Source organism: Myotis myotis, unplaced genomic scaffold (assembly GCF_014108235.1).
Source record: "Myotis myotis isolate mMyoMyo1 unplaced genomic scaffold, mMyoMyo1.p scaffold_m19_p_38, whole genome shotgun sequence".
Classification (NCBI taxonomy): Eukaryota; Metazoa; Chordata; class Mammalia; order Chiroptera; family Vespertilionidae; genus Myotis; species Myotis myotis.
The window spans coordinates 805789-832666 of record NW_023416344.1 but is presented as its reverse complement, the minus strand read 5'-3'; the positions used below and the strand labels follow the sequence as shown (position 1 = coordinate 832666).

General features: G+C 61.2%; 2 protein-coding genes and 1 non-coding gene across 4 annotated transcripts; 1 reads left to right on the top strand and 2 right to left on the bottom strand.

Moving 5' to 3' along the window:
• Window positions 1–821: 821 nt before the first annotated feature.
• On the bottom strand, window positions 822–15582 carry SPATC1 (spermatogenesis and centriole associated 1). Of its 2 annotated transcripts, XM_036303784.1 has the most exons (5): window positions 15094–15582; window positions 6457–6975; window positions 5845–6360; window positions 5579–5718; window positions 822–1601 (listed from the first exon to the last, which is right to left on the bottom strand). In XM_036303784.1, the coding sequence occupies exons 1-5, from the start codon at window positions 15296–15298 to the stop codon at window positions 1272–1274; spliced, it is 1710 nt and encodes a 569-aa protein (XP_036159677.1). In that variant the 5' UTR covers window positions 15299–15582; the 3' UTR covers window positions 822–1271. The 2 variants fall into 2 exon arrangements, with proteins under 2 accessions (XP_036159677.1, XP_036159676.1); XM_036303783.1 differs by having other exon boundaries at window positions 5579–6360.
• Window positions 13337–13442, top strand: LOC118653180. The gene has a single exon (XR_004966792.1). It is a non-coding gene; the product is annotated as a U6 spliceosomal RNA (small nuclear RNA).
• A 6285-nt stretch (window positions 15583–21867) lies between the features above and the next one.
• GRINA (glutamate ionotropic receptor NMDA type subunit associated protein 1) lies at window positions 21868–25062 on the bottom strand. The gene is made up of 7 exons (XM_036303787.1): window positions 24905–25062; window positions 23642–24013; window positions 23446–23558; window positions 23177–23377; window positions 22919–23047; window positions 22664–22807; window positions 21868–22582 (listed from the first exon to the last, which is right to left on the bottom strand). Exons 2-7 carry the CDS (start codon window positions 23988–23990, stop codon window positions 22433–22435), a joined length of 1086 nt encoding a protein of 361 aa, XP_036159680.1. The 5' UTR covers window positions 23991–24013; window positions 24905–25062; the 3' UTR covers window positions 21868–22432.
• Between the last annotated feature and the right edge of the window lie 1816 nt (window positions 25063–26878).

The following is a 26878-nucleotide window of genomic DNA, read 5'->3' as shown; positions in this document are numbered from 1 at the left end:
TCTCCCCAGGGGCTCGGTGTCCAGCCCTTAAGTCAAAAGAGGGGTCCCCAGTGAAGGAACGGTCTCCAGGCTCTGAGCGGCCTAACCAGCCGCCCAAACCGCGCTCCGCGGAGCCCCCCGAGGCCGGGCGCACAGTAGGACGGCTCTGTGACCCTACCCCACGGAGCGTCCCAACTGGGGGGAAGGGGCCGTTGGTTCCACCCTGCGCGGCCACTCCCCCCGCCCCCTCCTGGCACGAGGGCCCGTCTCCGTTACCTGCTGAGTCTGCTCCCACCGGCTCAGGTGGTGGCCAGGGAGCGGCCTCCGACTGCCGCTGGCGTCGCTGGGCCCCCCCTTTCTCACTGACAGCAGGTTCTTTTTTTTAAAACCATGTTTTTAAATAAATATTTTTATTGATTTCAGAGAGGAAGGGAGAGAGAGACATAGAAACACCAATGATGGGAGAGTCATAGATCGGCTGCCTCTCACACGCCCCCTACTGGGGATGGAGCCTGCAACCCCCGCATGTGCCCTGATGAACTGAACCAGACCTCCTGGTTCATAGGTGGACGCTCAATCCCTGAGCCACTCCTGGGGCCGAGCTCCCCTGCTCTGTTCTGCTTTCCCATCCTGCCTCTGCCCCTGCAGCAGGTGGGGGCTGATCTCGGCACCCGGTGGAGCTGCCTCTGCTTTCTGCACCCCGGGTGCCTTGGGAAGGGGTCCCATCCCCCTGGGCCACCCATGCCCAGGTCCGTGGGAGGCTTTCTCCTGGTTCCCTTCCCTCCCTCTCATGTCCCCGTGCCTTCAAGAGGGTCCAGAACTCCCCCCCCCCCGCCCGCCGCCATTTCATCGCTGCCTGGTCCAGAAGGAGGAACTCCCACAGCCACATCCTCCTCTTGCGTCCAGTCTGCCTTCTGCATTGCACCCAGGCCTCAGCCCACACTTGTGGCCAGCGGTGCAGGCACTGCCACAGCCCTTCCCTGCCAGCTCAGCTCCTTCCTGCTTCCTGCTCTTCCCGCCAAGTCTCAGGGCCTCTTGCTGCTCCCACGGCCAGGCCAAGGGAGCCTTGGGGCCTTCTGAACCTCCCCTCGGCCAGGCAGCTGCCCCAGGGCCGGCAGGACTGACCAGGCAAAGGGGACCGGGCAAAGGGGAGCGGGCACTGGGAACCACCCAAGGAAGCAGCACGGCCAGGAGTGCGGGCAGGCCCTGCGGCCAGCATCCGTGGGAATCTTTAATGTCTACGCGTGGGGGAGCTGGACGAAGCGAGCCTGGGCCGGCGGGGCAGGCTGCCGTCACCAGATGAACATGGGCTTGCCGTCGTCGTGGGCCAGCTGGCTGAGGCAGGAGAGCAGCAGCAGCGCGTCCGTGAGCATGCTGGGGTGCACCGTCTCCACCAGCACGCGCTGCAGGAAGTCCACGGTGTAGGAGCCGCCCTCGGACACGGCCAGCTCGGGCCGCTCGCGCAGGATGCCGTAGGCATTCACCAGCTGCTCGGTCAGCGCCGGGTGCACCCGCCCGTTGTAGCCCAGGCTCTGCAGCCGGTTCATGATGCTCACGTAGCGCTGGGTGAGCGTCTGGCACAGCTCCTCATCCAGCTTGTGGTCATTGGGGTTCAGGGAGGCCTGGGAAGAGGGAGGGGACGCGGTCAGGTGAGGGGCAAAGGTTCCCTAAGCCCCATCCCGGGATCCATCACCACTGGGGACTCAGGATGGAGCTGAGGCCAAGAGGAAGCGAGGACCCAGAGCGAGAGCGAGGCCGGGAGCCTGGGTTGGAGGGTCAGTGAGGGAGCTCTATGCCCCCAGGGCGCCTGGCCCACCAGACGCCACTGGGGGGCTCTCCCAGGCTTCCTCCTGGCCCCTGCCCTTCCTCTCACCTCTCCAGGCGCCTCCTTCTCTGCACCCGGCTCAGGCCCAGCTGGAATCACTCCCGCCTCATGCTGACATGACCACCCCAGGCCCAGAGCCAGCCATCCTGCCCCAGCACTGGGGTCCTGTTGTCCCTCAGGTGTCTGCTCCTGGGGACTGGCAGCGGCTGGGGGTTGTCTCCACCTACGTCTTCATCACCTGTGCTCCCTAGCCAGGTGGTGGCTGCGTCCTTCCTCCCCACGCCCCCCGCTGTGGCCTCCTGGACAGTCACATGACACCAGGCTCAGAGGGCCCTGCACTCAGCTAAATGCTCAGCTGTTGCACTGGGTCCTGCACATGCTGTGCCTGTCACAGGTGCAGTGGCCCCAGGCCCGCAGAACTAAGGGTCTGACGTGGGCGTCCGGTAGGGTGTCTCCCTGCCTGAGCCCTTCTGTGGTTCCCACTGCTCCCGCTTTCGGGGCCGGGGCCCCCATGCCCCCTTCCAGCCACTCCCGAGATGCTAGCTCCTTACCTGACGGGAAGGCCCAGACAAGACGCTTAGGCATCACCTCCTCCAGGAAGGCCACTCTGTCCTCCCCCCAGGTGGTCATGTGAGCAGAGCATTGGGCTTAGGGCTGGGCTCAGCTGAAGTGACCCCTGACCTCTGGCAGGTGACACTAGAGCTCTAGGCTTGGCTCTTCACTTCCTGGGCAGCCTGTGTCCCTGATTCTAGCCTCCTCTCCTGGCCCCCGTGGGAAGGACTTCCAGAGCTCAGCCAACGATGGAGGGTAAGCAAGGGAACTGTCAGCTCAGGATGGTAGGGAGCACCGTGGGTGCACAGCTGTGGGCCGTGCCGGGAGGAGCCCCAAGGCCTGGTCAGCCCGGGGCCCTGGCTGAGCTCCCGCTGCGCGAGGTCTGGGGCACGGATCTCCGGAAGGAACGGGAGGTCAGTGCGGTCCAGACTGAGCCCACCCTGCAGGGTGCTGGGCCCTGGAGAGCGGTGTGGGCTGAGAGACCCGGCCAGGGCTGCCCCAAGGAAGTGACCCTTTAAGAGGGGAAGGGGAGCATGTGGGGAAGAGTAGAACAAGCACCCTGGGTGGGGGAGCTGAGGGCATGGCCCCCCACACCCCAAGGTGCTGAGAGCAGAGCAGAAGGAAGGGCCCTGTCCTGAAGGGATGGAGGCTGCTGGTGGGCTTTGGGGGGGGGGGTGTTTTTGTTTTTTAAAAATTAATTAATGTTTTTGCCGAAACCGGTTTGGCTCAGTGGATAGAGCGTCGGCCTGCGGACTGAGGGTCCCAGGTTCGATTCCGGTCGGGGGCATGTACCTGGGTTGTGGGCACTTCCCCATTGGGGGATGTGCAGGAGGCAGCTGATCGATGTTTCTAACTCTCTATCCCTCTCCCTTCCTCTCTGTAAAAAATCAATAAAATATATTTTTAAAAAAATTAATGTTTTTATTTTTGTTAATCTTCACCCGAGGATATTTTTCCATTGATTGTTAGGGAGAGTGGAAGAGAGAGGGAGAGACAGTGAGGAACATCGATGTGAGAGAAACACTTCGATTGGTTGCCTCCTGCACGCGCCTGGACCAGGGCCCGGGCCAGGGAGGAGCGGCAACCAAGATACCTGCCCTTGACCAGAATTGAACCCGGGACCCTTTGGTCTGCAGGCCAACACTCTATCCACTGAGACAAACAGGCTAGGGCGACTTTGTGGTTTTAAATGCTCAAGCTGACCATGGTAGGGATGGACAGGGTCTGGCCATAGAGGGCGAGGGCTGGGTTCGTCCACCCTGCAGGTACTCTCCGAGGCAGGCGGGGGTGGCAGACACAGGGCTGTGGCTGCTCCCAGACTGTGTCCCCAGCAGCTGCTGAGCAATAGAACCTCCCCCTCTGCCCTAGATCCTGCCTCATCGTCCACTCTGGCTGGTGTCCCACATGTAGTTCCAATTGTTACAGATTTTTACTGCCCTCCCCACCCTAAATACTTTATTTAAAAGCAAAAGAAATGCAAAATAAAATGAAGTACTCTACCCAAGAAACAAAAATAGCCCAGCCTGTGTGTCTCAGTGGCTGAGCGTCGGCCCATGAACCAGGAGGTCATGGTTTGATTCCCGGTCAGGGCACATGCCCGGGGGTTGAGGGCTCCATCCCCGATGGGGGGCGTGCAGGAGGCAGCCGATTCATGATTCTCTCTCATCATTGATGTTTCTGTCTCCCTCTCCCTTCCTCTCTGAAATCAAAATATATTAAAAAAGCAAAACAAACACCAGGGATTGGTGTGGTTTATGATAAGAATATCTTATCTCGAGTCTCAATAGGTTAAAGAGAAAAGGGAGAGAGGGGAAGTCATGTGAGCATCTCATCAGAGACAGAACAACATTCTAAAAAAATCCGGTATTTGTTCACGATTAAGAAAAAACACACCAAAACTCTCAACAAAGGAGGGAGAGGGGAAATTTCTTAACCTGATGGGGCAGATACTGAATCTGGCTCATCTGGTTTCTGTTCTAGAGCCTTCTAGCGCCCTCTGACTTCCAAGGGGCTGGAAGCTGAAAACCACCTTTTCCCGACGCCCCTGTGACCTGGGTTTCTGCAATGGTGTGTCCACTAGGAAGGTCCCTGGTGTGCTGGCATTTTTCCTGGTTGCAGAGCAGGAAAAGCCCACTGTTGTCTGCTTCCCGGAGCTTCTGGGCCATGCAGACGTAATAACCCTTCCTGCTGACACCAGCTCGAGAGGGATCTGTCGTCTGTAACCGGGAACTGACTGACCTGGCAAAAAGCCCGGCCGGCGGGGCTCAGGGTTGCGCAATGACCTATGAACCAGGAGGTCAGGGTTTGATTCCCGGTCAGGGCACATGCCCGGTTTGCGGCCTTGATCCCCAGTAGAGGGCGTGCAGGAGGCAGCCGATCCATGATTCTCATCATTGATGTTTTTTTCTCTCTCTCCCTCTCCCTTCCTCTCTGAAATCAATGATTAAAAAAAAGAAAAAGATATTTTTTAAAAGCCTGGAGCACACATCATACTTAACAGGAAGTGTTCCTCATCAAGTCAGAAGCAGGATGAGGTTGCCACATCATCGGCTTCTCATAACTACTGTACAAAATGACTGTCTACGTAGAAAACTGAACTGATGATATGTGAGCTCTGAAAACTAGTGAGAGGCTTCGGCTGGACAACTAACTCATTACACAAAAGTCACAAACATTCCCGGAGCCATTGAGGGGACGCGGGGGGCACCACGGGCACCACACTGAAGGGAAAGACTGAAGGCACCTTAACAACAGGAAAAGACAAGCTCATAGCTGGGCCAGATGAACCCCCTGTAAGCAGTCACTCCTGCCCAGTCACCCCCACTCCCCCAGGGGGATGGTGCGCAGACACAGGTGGCCTAGAGGAGGTGGCCGGGAGCACAGGGGGCTGTTTCCCAAGGGGAGCCCACGTGCATGCCCCCTTCCAGTCTGGGGGGAGGCCTGGGGGGCCATTGCAGGGGCCGAGGGGGAAAGCGCAGACCTGACCATGCTGGGCCGCTCCCCTGCCCTGTTCTCTGGGGAGTCAGTGCAGCTGGGACCACGGCCTCCCGCTGGTAGGTGCCCGGGCACTGCTGGCCACATGGACGGAGCGCAGTCCTTCCTCCGTCCCCGGTGCCCTTGGGTTACACTGCGCTCGCCTGGCTGGAGTGCGGCCCCCAGCAGCCCCTCAGCGGCCAGCGCGCTCCCCGTTCCTGCCGTTGCCGCAGGCCCTCTGGCACATACCTGGATGATCTTCTCGGGGATGTTGGAGACGGTAAAGCCGTAGAGGCGCACGCGCTCCGGGAAGATGCTGGACAGGATCCTGCGGTCCAGCTGAAACGCGATCTCCCCCACCAACCTCTCCAAGGCCAGCTGCTTCGGCTCTGGGGACGGCAAGGGGTGGAGGGGGTGGGCAGTGGCGTGGTCTATAGCCCAGGCAGGTGCCCGGGGGGGTCTCCGAGGGCGGCCAGGAGCCCCCAGACAGGTGTTAACCCCGGGACAGCACCGACCTCGGGGACTCTCGGGGAACTTGCTGGTCTTGCGGTGGGCCAGCTTCCGCTCCAAGTCCAGGATGCTCTTCCGAGCCGTTTCAGAGCCGCGTGGGCCGTTGACAGAAGCAGGGGAGGAGGCGGTTCGGGGTGGGGAGTGGGGGTACCGTGGAGGGGAGGTAGCTGAGGGCCGGGCCGAGGAGGGGTTCACTCGGGTGCCAGAGTGGGTGGTGCCCTGGGCAATGTGGGCGGTGTTGGAGGGGCTGTGATTGGTGGCAGCTGCGGGAGCAGGATCAGGGGCAGAGAGGACGATGGCGGGGGTGGCTGGGGTGGTGGGGACGAGGACAGCCGCCGCTGGTCCCTGAGGGGCACCCGGCTGAGTCTGGGCCTCTGAGGTGCTGAAGGAGAAGGCGTTCGCGGAGCCCGGTGTGCCCACGGCGCCGACAGGGGTGGAGGTCTGGATGGGCCCACCCACGAACGTCATGCTGAAGGACTCGGGGTCCTGGGTCGGCAGGGGGTGCTCGGTGGAGAGGGGGACTGGTGACAAGGTGGGGCAGAAAGGAGAGGAGGAGGGTAAGGGCGAGGTCGGACCGGGACCGGCCTGGTGGGGAGCCCCTCCCCCGCACCACTTACTTTTGCGGGTGACAGCAGGCCCCGCAGCGCCAGCTGAGGGGTGGGGTCCAGAGGCGGGTCCTTGGGGGGACTCTGCCAGCCGCACCCGGGGGGCCTCCACATTGGTCGCGGGGTTGGCCAGGTTCTGAGAAACACCTGGGGGGGCAGTCGTGGAGGTGAACAGGGGGCCCACCAGGGGGCTGCTTGGCGTCAGGGAGCCGGTGGAAGGCAGGCCCAGGCTGCTGGTCAGAGTGGCCGCTGGGGACGCCCTCATGGAGCCGCTCAGGTGGCCGTGCGGAGTCAGGGAGCCGGTGGAGGGCAGGCCCAGAGAGCTGGCCATGGCGCTCTGCATGGACGTTGCCATGGGGTTGGCCAGGAGGCTGTAGAGCGCACTGTTCTGCGACATGGGCCCTAGGGAGGACAGCAGCATGCTGATGGGGCTGGGCTGCGGGCTGTTTAGCATGTCGGCCATGGGCGCCAGCCCCACTTCATCCAGGGCAGGTTCATTGGCTGCGGCTGGGGCCGGGGACAGGAAGACACCTGGGGGACACAGAGAAAGCACTGAGACCCCAGGTGGGCCCCCGGGGGAAAGGGCTTTCTCCCCGTAGTGGCAGGGCCTGGAGCTGACCAACCTCTCTGAGCCTCACCTCCCAGTTGGAGCCCCAGACCAGGGTCCGGCCCCTCTGAAGGAGCCTCGTTTCTCCCAGGCTTCTTTCCCTAAACACCTGCTCCCCAGCCACACGGACCTCCCACAGCCGCCCGCCCCTCACAGGTGCTCCCCGCGCTAAGCTGCTGACCCCCTGACAAGGATAGAGGAGAGTCAAAGTGACCCCTTCATTCCCTGGTGGGGAGGGGTGGGCCCCGGCCTTCTGACCTCTGTCCTGGCAGGGACAGCCTCCCCTGGCCAGGTGGGGGACCCTCAGGGAGGCCAGCGCTAGAACAGGTGTGAAGCTTCATGTGGTACGTGCCCTTGACTGGGAATCGAACCCACAACCCTTCAGTCTGTGGGCCGACGCTCTAACCATTGAGCACCGGCCAAGGGTGGTAAGTTATAATTAATTGATTTAGATTTGTGAGTTGAAATCTTCCTGGGTTTTAGGACAGTATCAGACACTAAAAGAGAATGTTAGGTTCATTGCATTTATATGTTTATTTTATGTGTAAGAATTACTTAGTGTCCAAGGAGGTTTGTTTGTGACCTCGGACAATTTAGGTTAAAAGAAAAGCCATGCGCCCTAGCTGGTTGGCTCAGTGGATAGAGTGTCAGCCTGTGGACTGAAGGGTCCTGGGTTCGATTCCAGTCAAGGACATATGCCTGGGTTACGGCTCAATCCCCAGCAGGGGGCGTGCAGGAGGCAACCGATCAATAATTCTCTCTCATCATTGAGGTTTCTCTCTCTCCCTCTTCCTTCCTCTCCGAAATCAAAAATATTTTTAAAAAAGGAAAGCCATGCTTTCGATTTGCAAATGTCGTTTACAGTGTTTTCAACAGTTTAACGGAACGGACTCACTGTCCCCAGTGCTTCCAGCAGGGCAGCTCGTCCTTCCCGCGAGACCAGGACTGGGAGTGGCCCCTGGGGTCTCCCATCCTCACTGCGCAGGGGCAGGTCGGGGCGCCCTTCGCACTGTTGGGACCTCCACCACATCGCCTCCCCCGCCGGCCTCCAGCCCCCGGCTGCAGCCGCCTCCGCCTCCACCGTGGTCCCTCCCGGGTCTGCCCACCTCTCGCGGCCTCTCCGGCCTCAGAAACCCCAGTCCAGGCAGGGACAGAGGGGCAACAAGGTGGCAGGAGGGGCGGGCCCTGACCTGCAGAGACCCAGGTAGAAAGGGGCCCTGCACGGGGCGGAGCGAAGACAGATGGGCGTGGCTCTACAGGGGCGTGGCTCAGCACGGGGCGGGGCCGCTGTGGAGGCGGGGCTAGAGTATTGGGGCGGGGCTATGGCGAGGGGCGGCTCTCGCTGTGAGGGCGGAGCGATAGTATCAGGGCGGGTCCGGGTGGGCGGGGCTCCACACGGGGCGGGGCTCCACACGGGGCGGGGCTCCACACGGGGCGGGGCTCCACATTGGGCGGGGCCCGAGCGGCTGGGCGAGAAGACGCCTGCCTCTGACGCCTGTGGACCAAATGGGGAGGCGGGACGCACTGAAGGTAGACAGTGAGCAAAGGCGGCTCTAGCCAAGTTCTGAGGGGGCTGAGGCAGCGGGAGGGGGGCAAGGGAGAGGGGACAGGGGCGGTCTGAGGGGAGACGGTCCTGAGCGGAGACGGTCCTAGGGGAGATAGGGGTCCTGAGGGGAAATGGGGGTCCTGAGGGGAGACAGTCCTGAGGGGAGACAGTCCTGATGGGAGACGGTCCTGAGGGGAGAGGGGTCCTGAGGGGAGACGGTCCTGAGGGGAGACGGTCCTAGGGGAGACGGGGGTCCTGAGGGGAGACGGGGGTCCTGAGGGGAGACGGGGGTCCTGAGGGGAGACGGTCCTAGGGGAGACGGGGGTCCTGAGGGGAGACGGGGGTCCTGAGGGGAGACGGGGGTCCTGAGGGGAGACGGTCCTGAGGGGAGAAGGTCCTGAGGGGAGACGGTCCTAGGGGAGATGGGGGTCCTAGGGGAGATGGGGGTCCTGAGGGGAGACGGGGGTCCTGAGGGGAGATGGGGGTCCTGAGGGGAGATGGGGGTCCTGAGGGGAGAAGGTCCTGAGGGGAGAAGGTCCTGAGGGGAGACGGGTCCTGAGGGGAGACGGTCCTGAGGGGAGACGGTCCTGAGGGGAGACGGGGGTCCTGAGGGGAGACGGGGGTCCTGAGGGGAGAAGGTCCTGAGGGGAGATGGCGGTCCTGAGGGGAGACGGTCCTGAGGGGAGACGGTCCTGAGGGGAGACGGGGGTCCTGAGGGGAGACGGTCCTGAGGGGAGAAGGGGGTCCTGAGGGGAGGCGGTCCTGAGGGGAGACGGTCCTGAGGGGAGACGGGGGTCCTGAGGGGAGACGGTCCTGAGGGGAGACGGGTCCTGAGGGGAGACGGTCCTGAGGGGAGACGGGGGTTCTGAGGGGAGGGGGGTCCTGAGGTGAGACGGTCCTAAGGGGAGATGGGGGTTCTGAGGGGAGGGGGGTCCTGAGGGGAGATGGGGGTCCTGAGAGGAGACGGGGGTCTTGAGGGGAGACGGTCCTGAGGGGAGGGGGGTCCTGAGGGGAGATGGGGGTCCTGAGAGGAGACGGGGATCCTGAGGGGAGATGGTCCTGAGGGGAGGGGGGTCCTGAGGGGAGGGGGGTCCTGAGGGGAGACGGGGGTCCTGAGGGGAGAGGGGTCCTGAGGGGAGACGGTCCTGAGGGGAGACGGGGGTCCTGAGGGGAGACGGGTCCTGAGGGGAGACGGGGGTCCTGAGGGGAGGGGGGTCCTGAGGGGAGGGGGGTCCTGAGGGGAGAGGGGGGTCCTGAGGGGAGGGGGGTCCTGAGGGGAGATGGTCCTGAGGGGAGACGGTCCTGAGGGGAGAGGGGGGTCCTGAGGGGAGATGGGGGTCCTGAGGGGAGACGGTCCTGAGGGGAGATGGGGGTCCTGAGGGGAGATGGGGGTCCTGAGGGGAGACGGTCCTGAGGGGAGATGGTCCTGAGGGGAGATGGTCCTGAGGGGAGATGGGGGTCCTGAGGGGAGATGGGGGTCCTGAGGGGAGATGGGGGTCCTGAGGGGAGATGGTCCTGAGGGGAGATGGGGGTCCTGAGGGGAGAAGGTCCTGAGGGGAGATGGTCCTGAGGGGAGACGGTCCTGAGGGGAGATGGGGGTCCTGAGGGGAGATGGGGGTCCTGAGGGGAGACGGTCCTGAGGGGAGACGGTCCTGAGGGGAGATGGGGGTCCTGAGGGGAGACGGTCCTGAGGGGAGGAGGGTCCTGAGGGGAGATGGTCCTGAGGGGAGACGGTCCTGAGGGGAGATGGGGGTCCTGAGGGGAGAAGGTCCTGAGGGGAGATGGTCCTGAGGGGAGATGGGGGTCCTGAGGGGAGACGGTCCTGAGGGGAGACGGTCCTGAGGGGAGATGGGGGTCCTGAGGGGAGACGGTCCTGAGGGGTGAAGGTCCTGAGGGGAGACGGTCCTGAAGGGAGATGGGGGTCCTGAGGGGAGACGGTCCTGAGGGGAGAAGGTCCTGAGGGGAGACGGTCCTGAGGGGAGATGGGGGTCCTGAGGGAGGGGCCCAGGGAGGAGGATGCTTAGGGGAGGGTGTTTCCAGGGGCCCCTCCACCCCCAGCTCTTGCTGAGCCCCCTCAGTGTGGGCTCCCCCTCCAAATGCTTCGGGAGAAGGCGGAGAAGGGGGCGCTGCCCAGGGATCCGCAGATGCGCCCCTTTGGGCCTCGGCACAGGCTCCCTGTTTCCTCTGTCCCCGCCCCCCTTCCCGCCCTGCCTGCCCCCACCTTGCTCTCAGCTCTGAGAGACATTTTTGAGGAAAGTGGGTCGTGCTTCGAGGCCTGGGCTCGCACGTGGCGTCCTCCGCCCTGCCTGCCTCTGCCATGTCTTGCGGCCCAGCTGCCCTGGCTCCTGCCCCCCAAACCAGCAAACTCGGGGTGTCTGCCTCCTGCAGAGCAGCTCTGCACGCCCCGCGACCCCCCGTGACCTCCAGCCCTTCTCCTGTTTCTCCTCCTCCCCTCCCTCCGGGCTCTCCCACCTCATCGCGGACAAGGCCATCAAGAGTCCTGAGCGAGTGCTTTCTTCCTCTGTCAGTCCTCACTCAGGATGTCTCCCATTGAGTTTTGGAGACAGTGGGAGAGGGAAAGACAGAAATATCAACGTCGACTGAGAGAAACAGGTCGATCGCAGCCTCCTGCGCACGCGGACCAGGGCTTTTGGTCCGCAGGCAGATGCCCTGTCCACGAGCCAACGGATGGCCATCAGCACTCCCCGCCGGCCATGCCTCCGCCCTCGGCCCTCCTTTTGCTGACGCTGCCCCTGGGGAGTGCCCCTCGGCTTCCCTGGCCTCGCACCCTCAGCTGGGCTCCCTCGCGCTCTTCGCAGGCTCTTCCACCTGCCCTGACTGGGACCTGCTCCTCCGTCTGCCCTCACTGTGCTCCTCCTCAGAGGGTCTCCCTGTGTCTCTCTGGCCTTGCCCTCTCTCTCCCCCGAGCTCAGGTCCACACGCTGCGCGAATGTCGGAAAGTCAGTGTGTGCCACACGGTCCTCATGCTCTTCCCCCCAAACCGCCGCAGGTCCTGCTGCCAAGCTCACCCGGGCCAGAGCACAGACGGGGCGCACACTACAGTCTACATAATGCAAAGTTACCCACGGAGCTAACCACGTGTTACATGGTGGCCTAGCTTCCTACCCGACCAATTCACCTTCGCAGCAACCTGAAAGGTCAGGGTTTGGTTGAGGATTTTGTACCTGGAGTTCGGTGCCACAATGTGGTCGCTTGGGAAGAGCTGCCCCCCCCCCCCCCAAGCTCTCACCCCTGTTCTTCCCATCTGGGCTGGGGGAGGGGAAGCTGGCACATGTGCTGTGAGCACCACAAGCACTCCCCACCCCCACCCCCCCATTCCTCCTAAATGGGGGTGGGCTAGAGCTCTGCCTGGAGGGTGTAGGAGGGAGAGATGTGCACAAGAGGACAGGGCCAGAGAAGGGGAGGGGGGTCCAGAAAGAGGAATTGAGGGCCAAGTTCCCTAGAGGAAATCGAGAGTAAGAGCTTGACCCCGCGAGGAAGGCCAGTCACGAGGAAGGCCAGTCGCAAGGAAAACAGGGCAAGGCAGTGCCCAGAAAGAGCCTCGGAGGCAACTCAAGGGTTAGGCTTAGGCTTGGGCAGGGCCATGGGCATGGAGGGGTCTGCAGTCTCAGGAGTGGCGCCATTGGCCACTCAGCTGCCCCAGCTGGAGCCACAGAACATTCTGGACTCCCTCTTTTTCATGCCTCACATCCAAGCAGCTAGTTTTCTTACAAAATAACTTGAATCGATTTTCTTCACTGTTAGTTCACGCCCTCCTCTGTCACCTGGACGATTGCACAGCCCCAGCCTAACCCTTCTCCCTGCCTCACTCTTGTCTTCCTTGATTCCATTTCCCCGCAGCAGCCGGGATGATCTTTCTGAAGCACAAACATGACTACTCTCCCTTAAACATCACTGGCGTTGGCATGTTGCCTTTAGGAACAAGTCCGAGCCCCTTAGTGTGGCACTCGAGTCCTTGGCAACTGATGCCCGCTGACCTCTCTGCCTGTATTGTTTACCTCTTGTTGGCCCCAACACACACACACATCACACACCCTAGCGCACACACCTTCATACATATCACAAAAAAAACCCCACACATTCACACATTATCGCACAACTCAAAACAGTCACACACACCACACACAGTACACTTTCACGTACTCATAGCATGCACACTTTCCCACACTCCCAACTCCCTCAAGCCGCACATACCACATGCTCACACACACACACACATTCTCATATACACCTGTACCACACACCCCAGTCACATACCTGCCCCACACACTGCAGATACATGCCACACAATACACATACACATCATACTACACATTGCACATTCGGACCACACACACTTGCACACCACATTCACATGCTTGCACACGTGCTAATGACTGAGACAACAGGTGATTCACATCACACATGCTCATTACCTCCCCCCAATCAATACCCACACCCATAACCTCTCACACGCAGACCACACACTCAATACACAACACACACACACACACACACACACAGAGGCTGGGCTTTCACCACACTGATCTACTTCTCATTCCTGCACCTCCAAGGCCAGACCTTCCACAAGTTGCTCCTCCTCCTGGAATGTCCCCTGCCCCCTTCACCACTAGCTGACGGGGCTCACCTCCGGAAAGCCTTTCCTGGCCCCCTACGCCTGACCCTTCAGGAGCTGGAAAACCAGAAGTGGTCCCGGATTTTATTAAGAATAAACCTAAGTGCTTGCTTCGGCAGCACAGATACTAAAATTGGAACGATACAGAGAAGATTAGCATGGCCCCTGCGCAAGATGACATGCAAATTCATGAAGCGTTCCATATTTTAAAAAAAATAAAAAGAATCAAACCTAAGAGGAGAAGGCTTGCTTGGTTAGCCTGGGGGTGGAAAATCAGAATCTAGTTTTTTAAACTATGAGATTTCTTCAGCCTTGTACCTCCCTGTGCGGTTAGTGGCAGCTGAACTTTTCAAACAAAGGGGCCTGTGTGTGTGTGGTCAGTCAGTGGGGGACTGTTAGACGGGTCCCGTGCCACAGCCCGGGTGGATGGCAGGGAACCCAGCGTGGTAGCTTTTCCAGAGCAAAGGAGAGAAGGCTTGGAGCTGAAACAGTGCGGGGAGGAGCAGACGCGAGGGCTCTAGCATCCTGGTGGGAAGGACAAGGTCTGAACCAGAAATGTGTCGAGTTTGGAGCGAGCTGTGTTCCAGGGACTCACTGGGCCTGCCAGAGCCTCTGGGGGTCTCCACTCCTGGCAGAGGGCGGAGGCCTGCAGTGGGAAGGCTGGCTGAGGGTGGAGGGCCCGGAGCCTCCTGGAAGCAGCAGTGGTTATGCTGAGCCAAGGGGGCTCCAGGTGCTCTTGGAACTCAGAAAGAGAGCGTTGCAGTCCCAAAAGGGTGCAGAGGTCAGAGGATGGGGCACCTAGGATGCCACCTGTGCCCTTTCTACAATAGACAGCGGTGTCAGGCCCACCGCCCAGGAGGCTGTAGAGGAGGCTTCAGGGCAGAGACGGGAAGAGCAGAGTCCTCCCAGGAAAGGAGATGCTGTCACACCTGAGTGAACAGAGCGGGGCCCCAGCAGGCAGAGTGCAGGGCAAGAAGGATGTTGTAAGGCAGGGGGAGAGGTGTGGATATGACAACCGCCCGCCGGCATTTCATCACCTCCTAGCCCTGTACAACCATTACCAACACCCTGACAGCCACTGACTCCTGTTGCCACACCCCGAGATCTTGCACCCCCAGAAATCCTCTCTCCCGACTCTTCAACGCCAGCCACTTTCTGCCCACAGTTTTCCATTCGTCTGGCGCCTGCCTCCTTCCTCCCACCACATTCAGCTTGCGCTGCGGCCGCTTTGGTCTCCTGGCCTCTGAGTGCCATCCCGGCTCAGTCCCTAAGATCCAGGATGAACTCCACGGATCATCACTGCAACTGCTCCCCTGAAAACACCTGTAACTTTGCCCGTTCCTGTCTCACCCGACTCTGGAAATCTCCAGCCCCAGGGTTCTGTCCCGCACTAAGTCCCAAACCTCCAGCTTCCGTCCTAGTTTCTGTCCTTGGCTTCTGGACTTGGGTTGTCCATCGCCTACTGACCATCTCTGAGGGGAGGGCAATGGGGGAGAGGGACAGGGGTGCCGAGGAGGAGGGATGGAGGGGAGGAATGGGAGGCTGAGAGTGAGTGACATGACATTTGGATTCCAGAGCTGGGAACTCCGTAGTGTACGGAGCTGCTGGGAAGTTCAGCTCGAGGGAGGCAGGCGTGTGGGCTGGGGCTCCTCCCACCAGGTGCCTCATTTTGCCTTTTGAGTCTAAGGGTCCTGTGTCCTCACCCTCCCCTCACCTGGCGGGGCCACCGAGTAATCACCTGTGTGTTATGATCTATGCCCTTCTCCCGTGACTCCTGAGACCCCAGCACCGTCTCTCCTCTTTCGTGCGGCCTCACCCTTCCCTCCCTGCTCTCCTTGACTTCAGGCCTCTGATAGTTACCCTGGCGTTGAGTAGGTCCAGTTGACGCCTCACCAAGCCCGCTGCTGAACCCGCTGAGGCCCAGGGCACCTGCTTGCGTCTTGATGGCCGACTTAAGCTCGTGATTCTCCCGAATGAGCCGCACCAGCTTCTTCAGTTCCTCGTTTTCCCGCACTAGCCTCTCGATCTGATGCCGAAGCCCCTCATAATTGGTGAGTAGAGACATGCCCCAGGGCAGCGGGAAGGGCGCGGCCCACGGGAGGGCACTGCACCTGGAGGCTGCCCAGGGCCCCGGGCCTTGCCCGGGCTGGAGGAGGGCGCCAGAGTTTGCAAGTTGTAAGGCTGGCCCAGTGGGTATTGTGAGGTCAGAGGCTGTCCAGACAACTTCACTCTCATGGTGGCCCCTCTGTGAAGCTTCCTCACACCCGTGGCAAGCTAATCACTGGCCTCCAGGCAGCGATTCCTCCGAGGTGTGTTCCGTGTTGGAACGCTTGCCTGGCTCTGTCTGGTTAGCTCTTTAAGGCTGTTTTTACTCTCTGGATGCTGAAGGCAGGGATGTGGGACTCCCCAGAATTCAGCAAAGGGCCTGGTGCAGTGTAGGTAGGTAACCAGTGGATTTCTATTGAATGGAAACTCATCACCCTCCCTCCTGGCCAGGGTGCCTTTCCTTCTGATCTTGGGCACACCCAGGTGTTAACTGTCAGCCTTCACCTGAGGACATTCTATGGACACCTGGACACAGGGCCATGCTTTCTCCTGACCCCGGTGTTCAGAGTCCGTCTCTGACTGCCAGCCCAGGGCTTCCTTGACCAGGCATCTGGCTCCCTATAACTTGGAGTTTCCATTTCTGGTGACTTGAGCTCCCCTCTTCCAAATGCCCCGCGGGGCCCTCTCTGCACCCACACCCCCGTTCCCTGGCTCCTTGGATTTTCCTGACTGTGGTCCTTCAAGAACCCGACCGCACTCCTCGTCAGGTTCCAAGAAGTCAGACCTCTGAGTCCTGATTGCACTTCATTTTTTAAGTGCTACCTACACAGACAACTTGTGGGCCTGACCTTGGGAGTCAGGCAAGGCCATGTCTTCAGGATCTCCATGGGCTCTGCGGGCGTCTGCTCTCCAACAGAAGAGGATGGTGAAGTCCAGGTTTAAGCCAGAGGGCACACTCCTAGTGGGAGGCTGGGGACGAGGACAAGGTTAGAGATCAGCCAGGACTGGGGTCAGTCTGAGCTGAGCATTCTACCTGGACCTCACAATGGGGGCGGGGGGCTTGCCCCCACCCTCCTCCAACACCCTGGACTATAATCCCGGCTGAATCACTGTGGCCCTGGGAACCAGTGCCTAGTTCCCTTCAGTGGAGAAGGCCTCTGCTCTTTGTAGAACATCCCTGCTGGGCTTCCCTCCAGCAGGTGAGGTCGGCTTCCTATTTAGCCTCAGTCCTCTCCTCCCTCTAGTCTTGTCCCCTGTTGGCCTCTCCTTGGGCTGACTCTGTCTTTACCAGCTGTGATGGTTCCATTTTATGGGTCGGTTGGGCTGGGCCGTGGTGCCCAGGTGTCTGTGTGAGGAATTTTGTAGATGTGATTGACACTGACAGTCATGGCTTTAAAGAGGACGACTCTCACCTGGGTGGGCTTCAGCCAGCCAGTCACAGGCCTGACCTGCAGCACGCTGAGGGTTTCAGGGAAGAAGGGATTCTTTCTCAACCGTCCTGCAAATCCCGTCGGAGTTTCCGGCCGGCTGGCTTGCTCTACAGATTTCGAACTTGCCAATCTTGCAATTTGTATGAACCAATTCCTTCAAGCTAATCTTTGACTAGATAAGAACTCTGACTGATACACCCTCTCTATTTCCCTTTGCACCACGCTTCTTTCCTCAAAAAAAATAAATAAATAAATATTGAGCACTGACTGTGTGTCAGGCGTTGGGTTAGGAGTCGGGGGTTCAGTGCTGGTCACAATCTGGCACTGCCCCTGCCTTATTGACTGTAGTGTAGCGGGAGCAGCTGTGAACTGAGTAATCACCTATAAATGCCAAATGGCCAGGGTGATGAATGCTGCTCGTTTTGCTGGGAGCGGGCCTCATGGTCGGGTCGGACCCGGCCAGGCCAGCTCAGGGCAGCCTTCCCTGAGGAAGTTCTGAGTGAGATGGCATCGAGGGCCCTCTGGTGTGGGAATGCGGAGGCTGTTGGGCAGTGGCCTCACTGAAGGAACTAAAGGGGCAGAGGAGGGGATGGGGCATAGGGGGAAGGACACACGGCCCAGGTGGTGATAAGGCCTTACGGCCCCAGGCTGATGTTGATCTTCATCCTAAGGGCCTTGGGAAGCCCTTGAAAGGCTTAAGGGAGGGGCTGAGGGAATGGGCTGAAGGGGAAAGAGCCAGTCATCTGAGAAAGCTGCGAGGGCAGCTCTGACCCAGGGGAGTGAGACGTGGGCAGAGGTGGTGGAAGTTTAGTGGGTACCTGTGGACTGGTCTTGGGCATGAGCGAGAGCAAGGACGGCCTCATGGTTTCTGGTATGGGTGCTGGAGCTGCGGGGTCACCAGTCACCCTGCTTCTGCCTCCAGCCTCTCCGTAGACTGCAGGGCTCAGTAGAGACCCCCTGGGCCCCCAGCACCTGAGCTGGAGCCCTCGGCCTTTCTTTGTACTTACCTTCTCCAGGCTCACCAGCTCTCTCTACTCTTATTTCCTCTCATTGCAACTTTCTTACCTTTGTTGTTGTTATGTCAGGGTTGAGTTTGGGATAGAACAGCAGAAGCTTGGAGAGCAAGGTTATCAGCGTTCATTTGGGTCACGTGTTGGGAGGAGCGAGCCTGGGGAGTGAGAGCTGCTGGGCTGTGCTTCCTCGTCCTCTGTCCAGCTCTTCTGTCTGAGCTCTGGGACAGCGTGGCTTTGGAACGGCCCTTGGCTCCTGGCCGCCAGGAGGTCTCACCTGCAGGAGTCACAGGAGCCTCCTGGTGTCCATCCGGGGTCTGTGCTCCTCGTGAATTTGCTGTGAGCAAACCTTCAGTGTTTTCCTACTTGCTATGCTGACCCTCTGGTTGTGGGTCACTGGCTTTTGCGCAGTTTGTCCCCATTCAGATTTGCCCATTAGACTCAGCTGGCTTGGCGAGGCCTTTGGGGACCTTTGCTCCCATTTGGCTTGGGTTCTTTGTGGGGTTAACAAGCTTCTTTGCAAAGGCATCTTTTCAAGGCATAAAGTTGCTGGAGGACAGGGACCTTTAACCTGAAGCCCTCTGTCCATACCTCCTTCTACCGCCCATCCAGGCAGACAGTATGAATGCCGTCCTGCAGGTGAGGGGTCTGAGACACAGTCATGTCAAGTTCCTGGGCTCTCCCCCAGGTCCCCAGGACCAGCCCGTTTTTCCTATGTTTTTCCAGCTGTCAAGGATGGGGCTTGCTGCAGGCAGCCTCGTCTCTGGCCTGCTTTGGCTGCCTCCTGCTCACCCATTCTGCTGCAGCCTTTCTCTCCACACCTGCCCAAGGGGGGTCTTTCTGACCCCTTCCCCCATTGGATCTAGGCCAGTGATGACGAACCTATGACACGCGAACTCATTTTTTTGGTTGATTTTTCTTTGTTAAATGGCATTTAAATATATAAAATAAATATCAAAAATATAAATCTTTGTTTTACTATGGTTGCAAATATCAAAAAATTTCTATATGTACATGGCACCAGAATTAAGTTAGGGTTTTTCAAAATGCTGACACGCCGAGCTCAAAAGGTTCTCCATCACTGATCTAGGCTGTACTCAGAGAGAAGACCAAGGTGATGGGGAAGGAACCTCAGGAAGTCGCAGGAAGGGGGTGCTAGAAAGGCCTTAGTAGGATTTGGCTGGAGTGGCGCCTGGGAGGACTTCAGGAAGCAGGGCTTTGTTCTGGACTGGGTGCTGTCTGGAAGGGGAGCCACTCGGTGACTGGGTATCTCAACACGCCTCTGGGAGGAGGACAGACTGGAGACAGGCCCAAGGCGCTCAGAGGAGGTAGGGCAGGGTGCGCTCTGTCTTCCTGGCTTGGGCGGGGCTCGTGTTTTGTCTGTGTTCAGATGTGATTATGGAGTGGGCTGCTTCTTTTTTTTTTTTTTTAAATCTTCACCGGAGGATATTTTTCCACTTATTTTTAGGGAGAGTGTGAGAGAGAGGGAAAGACAGACAGAAACATCGATGTGAGAGAAACACATCGATTGGTTGCCTCCTGCATGAACCCCAACCAGGGCCGGGGCTGGGGAGGATCCTGCAACCGAGGTATGTGTTTTTGACCAGAATCAAACCCAGGACCCTTCAGTCCACAGGCTGACACTCTATCCACTGAGACACACCGGCTGGGGCTGGAGTGGTGTTCTTGTCTTGACAGGTCGCAGAGGGGCTCTGACGCTGGTTTGAATGTTGTTTATATCTAAACGGAGAACACCCAGGCCTGTATCTGAGAGTGCCGGGCAGCTGCTAGTGTCACCAGGGCCTTGCTGATAGGCCCAGCCAGTGCCCAGAGGGAGGCCGCTTCCTTCCCCACCTGAAGAATCAATGTGGTTGACCTCACAACTGCTCTGGTTCCATTCCTTCGTGGATCAGTGTGCGCCTTCTGCACACCCACCCGCCCGCCGCTGGCCCGCCCAGTCGTATCAGAGCTGCCCCTTTCCCCGCCCTGGTGGGTCACAGCAGGTCATAGTCCACTAACAGAAACACCCGCCTGCTTTGCCCTGAACCTAGCCTGACCCCTTCTTGGCACTAAAAACTACCTCCCAATGCCCCTGCCCCTCCCCCAGCACTGCTCCCAGCTCTTCTCTGGCATCCTCAGTGCTTCTTCCTCCTGGCTTTCTTCACCTGTTCGCACCTGCTCACCGTGGCCTGGTCATTCTGTGGCTGGATTCGTCTGGCTAAACACCCAACTGTGGCCCTGCCAGAGTCCCCTTCCCCGACAGAACAGGTCTACGCCCTTAGCCCCGTGCTGGTCTCCCTGCTGCAGTATGGACCTCCTGCTCCTTGCCCGCCCCTGCCCCACAACTTGAGGCCCCAGCTGTCCCCAGGAGCCTCCCTCATGGGTGAGCTTAGCCGAGTGTATCCTCCTTGAACCTGAGAAAATACTGTCCTTGCACAGTTCACCTGACGCTCATGCCTGAGCTCCTTCTGCCTTGACTGCTGCTCTCTTTAGCCACGTGAATGCTCCATGTTCCCTCTTTCGGGGGGGCAATCCTGCTGGGTCTGAGCTCAGAGCTCTGGCGGGCAGGGCCCCCTCGATAAGGAACTGCTCCTGTTCAGTAGGCAGCACAGAAGAGGTGGGGGGAGGAGCTGCGTAGCCTGCCGGTCAGTGCGCAGCATGTGAACAAACCAGAATGACTAAGGGTGGCTGGACAGCCGCTGTAATGGGCCAGGTGGATGCGAAGAAGGGACCCCCCCCCCAAAAAAAGGGGGCCCAGGTGGCTGGGAAGGCAGTCCGCATCCCCGCCCAGGGAAGCGGGGCCTGCCTGTGGCTCAGGCTGTACAAGGTCAGGTCTGGGAGTGGAGGGCGAGGGGCTAGCGGGAGGCCAGCTGGAGCAGCCTGAGGGCATATGGCAGGACTGTGTTCCAGGAAGGAATCTGGACTTCATCCTGCCAGCAACCGTCAGGGCCTGAAGGAGGCAGGTGGTGTGATCAGTGTTTCAGAGAGAAGGTTGGTGGAGTGGAGCTGACAGGGGAGCACGGACGGGCAGGCCTGGGGAGGCCAGGAAGGGGGCAGGGAGACAGGAGTTGAGGCAGGAGAAACACAGGGGAGAACAGCCCATGGTGGCCTGGTGCCTGGGTGGTACTGTTGAGGGAGATAACACAGGAGCAGCAGGTTCGGGGGGAGGATGGACTTGGTTTTGGGCAGGCCTCAGCTGAGGTGCCTGCTGACATTGGGGGGGGGGGGGGCGCTGGCTCCCGAGTGGATCTTTTCACAGATGCTGAGGTGCTGTGCCAGTTAAAGGAGGGGGTGATGGATTCCCAGGGAGAAGGTAGAGCCCCAGGAGGGGTCTCAAGCCAAGCAGGATAGAGGGGGTGCCATGGGCTAGGAGCTCAGGAAGGCTCGGCAGGAGGTCCTCAGACAGAGCTGAGCCCAGGGTGGTGGAGGGACCCATCTTTGGGGAGCCAGGGTGAGGACATGGACAGCCACCCGAGGGCCAGGGTGTAGATGGGCAAGGGCTCTGGAGCTGTGGCAGCAAAGCCACGGGAGGACATCAGAACACGCTGGGCTGAGGGTCTCTGAAGGGGGGCACCTGTCGAGGCCAACGGAAGGTGCCGGAGGCAGGTGGAGAGCCCCACTGAGGAGCCCTCAGTCTTTGCCCAGCTCTCTGCTGGGAGCTCTCGTCTGCAGGCTTCTCGTGGGGAGGGCGGAGGGCTGGGGAAGGCCTTGGTTGGAGCCAGGCCTGGACGGCATGTCTGGTACCCAAGGATGGGCTCCCTGGGGGCCCTGCAGAGACGGAGTCTGAGGAGCCTGGCAGGGGCACTGCTCTTCGGCCTGATGGTCAGGGTCTCACCTCACGCGGTGCAGGTCCCAGGAGGGAGTGGCAGACACAGCCGGGCCACTTGCCATCATGTCACCCAGGCACCCTACTTAACTTCCAGGAGCCTCAGTGTCCTGTCCATCCCCTGGGAACACTGGCTCCTCCCTTAGGACGTGGCTGGGAAGATTGCGAGGAGGGAGGCGGGAGCGTGGATGGGGAAGGATTAGCTACTGCCATTCACTCTGCTGCAAGCTAACGCCACCATCGAGGCCTGGTCCTGCCCCTTCATCACCCTGGGGAGGCCGAGCCCCTCCTCGCCTCCTGGAAGAAGTGGCACTGAGAAGAGTGACAAGAGGAGCAGAGAGAGCAGAGGGTCCCATTTATTGGAATTTTAAAGACAGCAGAGCGAGAGAAAGGCATCCTTCTCCCCCGGAATATTCCATCCTCTCTGCCCTCAGGGCTCAGCACAGGACCGAGACCCTCACCCTGCAGGTCCCCCAGAGAGCAGCACTCCAGGGTGGGGGTAGGGAGAAGGGGATACTTGATGCCAGGCGGGGAGCTGGGACAGGAGGTGAGACGTGCACCCTCACCTCTTGGCTCGATCCCTCTCCCCTGGGACCTGGTATTGCCCCCTGGGGTGGGCTGGCAGACAGGGCTCATGCAACAGTGAGTGGGCAGGAGGTGGCACAGAAACCTAGCCCCGCTGCCCTTGGTCAGAGCGGGAGGGCTAGAAGGGGCCATGCTGGCCACAGCGGGTCCAAATAGAAGTATCTGCGGTGTACACACAGGAGGGTTGTAGAGGGGCTTCCTCTGTCCCAGGCTGCATCCGGGGAGAGAGAGGGGAGGTCCAGATGGCACTGCCACGCCAGCCACACCGCCCGCGTGGGGCCCCCCACGTGGCAGGGCTCGGGCTACTCCTTGGCGCGGCCGATGATGGTGAGGATGAACAGGAAGATGTTGATGATGTCCGTGTACAGGTTAAGCGCCGCGAACACGTACTCCTCCGGGCTCAGCGACAGCTGCTTGTTCCCCAGCAGCAGCTGGGTGTCCACTGCCAGGAACTGAGGTGACAGCATGCAGTGCTGAGGGACCTGCCCCCCCCTCCCCCGCCCGGTGCCCGCCCCAGGTGGCCCCTCACTCACGCAGGTGAAGAGCAGCGCGCCCAGCGAGGCGTACACGATCTCCAGGATGCGGTTGCGGATGAAGATGCAGAGGATGGCGAAGACGATCAGCACCACCATGCTCACCAGCAGCACGCCCATGCACGAGGTGAAGTCGTAGCGGGTCTGCGGGGACAGCGACAGCAGGCCCTGGTGCCCCCTGACAGGCCCCCGGCCAGCAGCCCCCGCCCCCGGGGAGCCCTCCCAGCATGGAGAGACCCCCACCAGGACCCTCACCTGCATGGAGAAGATGACCACCGTGAAGCAGACGATGGTGGTGATGCCCACAGCCATGATGACCGCCTCGGTGTTGTAGAAACTGGCGATCACGCCCACCATGTAGGACAGGCTGATGGTCAGGATCGACTGTGGGGAGACGGGGCCTTGCGTGTGAGGGCTGCTCCAGCCACAACCCCTCTCCCCCTTCAGTGCAACAGTGGGAGTGTGGGGGGGAGGCAGGGCCCTGGCGGCCAGGGGCTCAGGATCTGGAATTACCAGTGCAATGAGGTTCCAGGGGTGCTTTCGGCGGAATTCCCCACAGCAGCTGAGGGCGATGAGGGAGATGAAGAAGACAGCGTAGGAAACATAGTAGGTCCAGACATTTTCCTGGACGAAACTCTTCACTTCCTTGACAAACGTGAACACGGCCACGGTGGACAGAGTCACGGACAGCTGCACGGTCAGCACCAGGAACACCTGAGGAAGGAGCCACTCAGAGCTGCCCAGCGCTGCTGCCCCCCAACCCCAGCCCGAGCGAGGCCCACCTTCCGGATGAAAGCCTGGCGGATGCTCTTGTCGTCCCAGTTGGTGGTAGGGAAGTCCTGGTTGTCATAGTAGGACGGGGGTCCCTCCTCGTGATAGGTCCCATGCAGAGGTGCTGGGGAGCAGGGGGGCCGGGTCAGGGCCGCTTGTGGGTGCCTGGAGCCCCTGCCCTCCCCATGCCCCTCCCGCGCTACTCACAGCCAGAGTCCTGGATCGGGAAGGCCTGTGGCTGTCCGTAGGGGTTGGGGGGAAAGGGGCTCTGTGGATATGGCCCCTGAGGGTAGCCCCCTTGGGGGTAGGGGCCCTGGGGGTAGGGACCCTGGGGGTAACCTGCCTGGGGGTAGGGGGCCTGAGGGTAACCCCCTTGGGGGTAGGGACTGGGGCCCTGGGGATACCCTGGCTGGGCGTAGGGGGAAGGCTGGAACTGGGCTGATGGGTACGGGGCCCCAGGGTAAGGAGCCATGGGGGGCGGGGGCACCCCAGGATATCCAGGGTTGGGGGGAGGATAGTTGTCCCCGGACACCAAGAAACTCTTCTCATGAGGCATGGCCTCAGGTTCTGTGGCTCCCCCTGGAGGAGAGAGAGAGAACAGTCAGCCTGGGCGACTTGTCCCCCGCATCCTGGGGCGGCCCCACCTGCTGCCGAACCGGAGAACCGGGAGGGCCCGCGACCTTTGCCTCTGGGCCGTCCCGAGCCCCACGCACAGGGGCCCTGGGCCCGGGAGGGTCGGGGGTGGCTGGGCGTGGGCTTGCCGCCCAGAGGCCGCTCCAGACCAGTCCAGGGGCAGGGATGGCCGTCCGCCTGGGGTCTGGCTCCAGTTTTCTTAGCAGCAGCGGAAGGCCTTCTCCCGACGCGGGAGCCGGGAAGGGTGCGGCCGGGGCTGGGGGTGTGTCCGGCCGCCTCTCCGCACCCCTGCCCGTAAGCGGCTTTCCGGGGGGAGCCGGCGGCTATTTCTATCCCAGAAAATCCCCGGCATCTGCGCGGGGCGGGCGCTGACCTCCGAGAGCGGCCGCCCGGCCCTCGCCCGGTGGGGGCAGCGGGCGGATCGGCTGCGGGGTGCCTGCCAGTGGGGTACGCCAGCGACAGCGGGGTGCGGGGGTGTGTGGGGGATGGAAGCAACCAGAGGCCGTGCGGGGGAACAAAGCGGGCGCGGGGGAGAGGCGAGGGGGGGCGGCGGCCACGGAACCTGCTCGAGGGCGGGGTGGGCCTTCCTGCCGGGTCGGGGGGCCTCAGGCCGCGGGTCTCGCCGCCACCGCAGCGCGTCGTGCTCTCCCTCCCGCTCCAGGCCGCGGGCCTCCGACCCCCTCACCACCCCGGCCCCAAACGGGTCGCGAGCCCCGGCCAGACCGACCGGCTGACCGCCGGGGGCGCCGCTGGCGGCGCAGGGTCCGCGCGGGGGCGGGGGCGGCCGGCCGGCGGCCCAGCAAGGGGCCTGGGTGCGGGGCTGGGCCCGGTACTCACCACTCGCGGGGCCTCAGCAGGTCGGTGCGTACGGTGGCCGGTGCGCGGCCGCGCGGTCGATGGCCGCTGCGCCCGAACCCGTACCCGCAGCCGCTCCGCAGCCCGCTCGGCTGGGCCTGCGCCTGCGGCTCGGAAGACGCAGCGGGGCCTTGTGACGAGGCGGGGCCGGCGCGGGGCGGGGCCTGGGGGCGGGGCGGGGCCTGGGGCGGAGGGGGCGGGGCCTGGGGCGGGGGCGGGGCCTGGCGGCGAACGCGGGGCTTGGGGTGGGCTTGACCCGCGCGGCTTCTCTCCAGGCTCGCGCCCCACACTGTCCCGAGAGGTGGGCTGGGCCGCGGGGCTGAGGACCTCGCAGGCTGACGCTGCCCGGCCAGCTGGGTCCGGGGCTGACATGTCATCGCAAACCCGGGACCCCCGAGGCTGCCGGCCCGCTCCCTCCCTTCTGGGCCCTAAACGCCACTTTCCCTTCCATCAAGCCTCCCGCGACCCGGGGCCTGGTTACTCAGTCGCTCCTTCGCCTGTCCCGGGAGGGCAGGTCATTCCAGTCCCACAGGCTGCAGTCCTCACACCGGGTCGCTGCCAAGGGGCCGAGGCTTCACTCTTCCCTCAGCTCCAGGGCCGTCCTGCGGGGGTGCTGGCGGCCACAGCCAGGGACACCCCTGCTGCAGCCTCTCCGTCTGGGGCCCGGGGCCTGGACAATGCTGGCTCCTGATTGTTGGCCTCTCCCAGGCCCTGCAGTGGTTGGGAAAGGCTCTGTCCTGTGCCCTGATGTGCTGGTTCTGTGGTTGACACCTGGGTCTAGCGAGGGCGAGCCCTGATGGGCACCTTTTGCATGTGCTCGTGGCTGATTTCAAGCTGCCACCAGTGTGACAACCAGCTCCTAAACCTGCAACCGTCCGGCCATGACACCAGCTGCTCCAGTGCCTGCTGCCCGGGCGCTCTGCCTGCCGCAGGGAGCAGCAGGCTGGCTGAGTTACCCAGTGCGCTAGGAGGTGGCGCGTTCTGCGAGGAGAGAAGACAGAGCCGGCAGGGAGGCATTCGTGCGTGGCGGGACTAAAAGCTCCTACCATTTAGGAAACAATAGAAAACGACAAAGATGAAGTTGAGGTCAGGGCCTTGGAAGTGGCCTGTACAAGGTCCTTAAAGACTTCCAACTTCCGCCCTGGCCGGTTTGGCTCGGTGGATAGAGCGTCAGCCTGTGGACTGAAGGATCCCGGGTTCGATTCCGGTCAAGGGCATGTACCTTGGTTGCGGGCACATCCCCAGTGGGGAGTGTGCAGGAGGCAGCTGATCGATGTTTCTCTCTCATCGATATTTCTAAATCTCTATCCCTCTCCCTTCCTCTCTGTAAAAAAAAAAAAAAAAAAAAAAAAAAAATCAATTAAAGACTTCCAACTTCCAGTTAAATCTGCTACTAAGAGCAGGGTAAGGGGCAAGGGTGGCCAGTGGCTCTGTGAGAAAGGCCAGTGCAGGGACAGAGGTGGATCAGTCTGCTGTTCTGCAGGACCAGGCTGGGGCTGGCTGAGCATGGGGAGTTTAGGGGGGACGGGGCCACAGAGGGAACTGGGGCTCAATGAGGCAGGGCCTGGCAGGCCCCCCAAAGGACTTTGGTTTTTCCTGTGAGTGACTGGCTTTTCTCATGCCCCAAGCTGCAGCAGCTGTGGGTGCCGCCTCCCAAGGCTGGCTCTGCCTGCCCCGTGGAGGAGGGACGGTGCGGTGGGTGGGGGTGGCAGAGGGAGGTCCCTTAGAAGGTCGGTGCAGAGAGAGATGATGGAGGCTCAGACCAGGGTGGGGGCAGCCAAGAGGCCAGGTGTGCTGCCGGGCGTGCAGGGTGCGCAGGTCCCCTGGAGGAGCAGCAGGGGTGGAGGCTGATGGGTAAATGGGAGGTGGGAGGGAGCACACAGCCGTGAGCACACACCTCTTTGAGAGGCTGGGAGGGAACGGAACATGGGGGTGGGGGGCAGGGCTCTGTTGCGA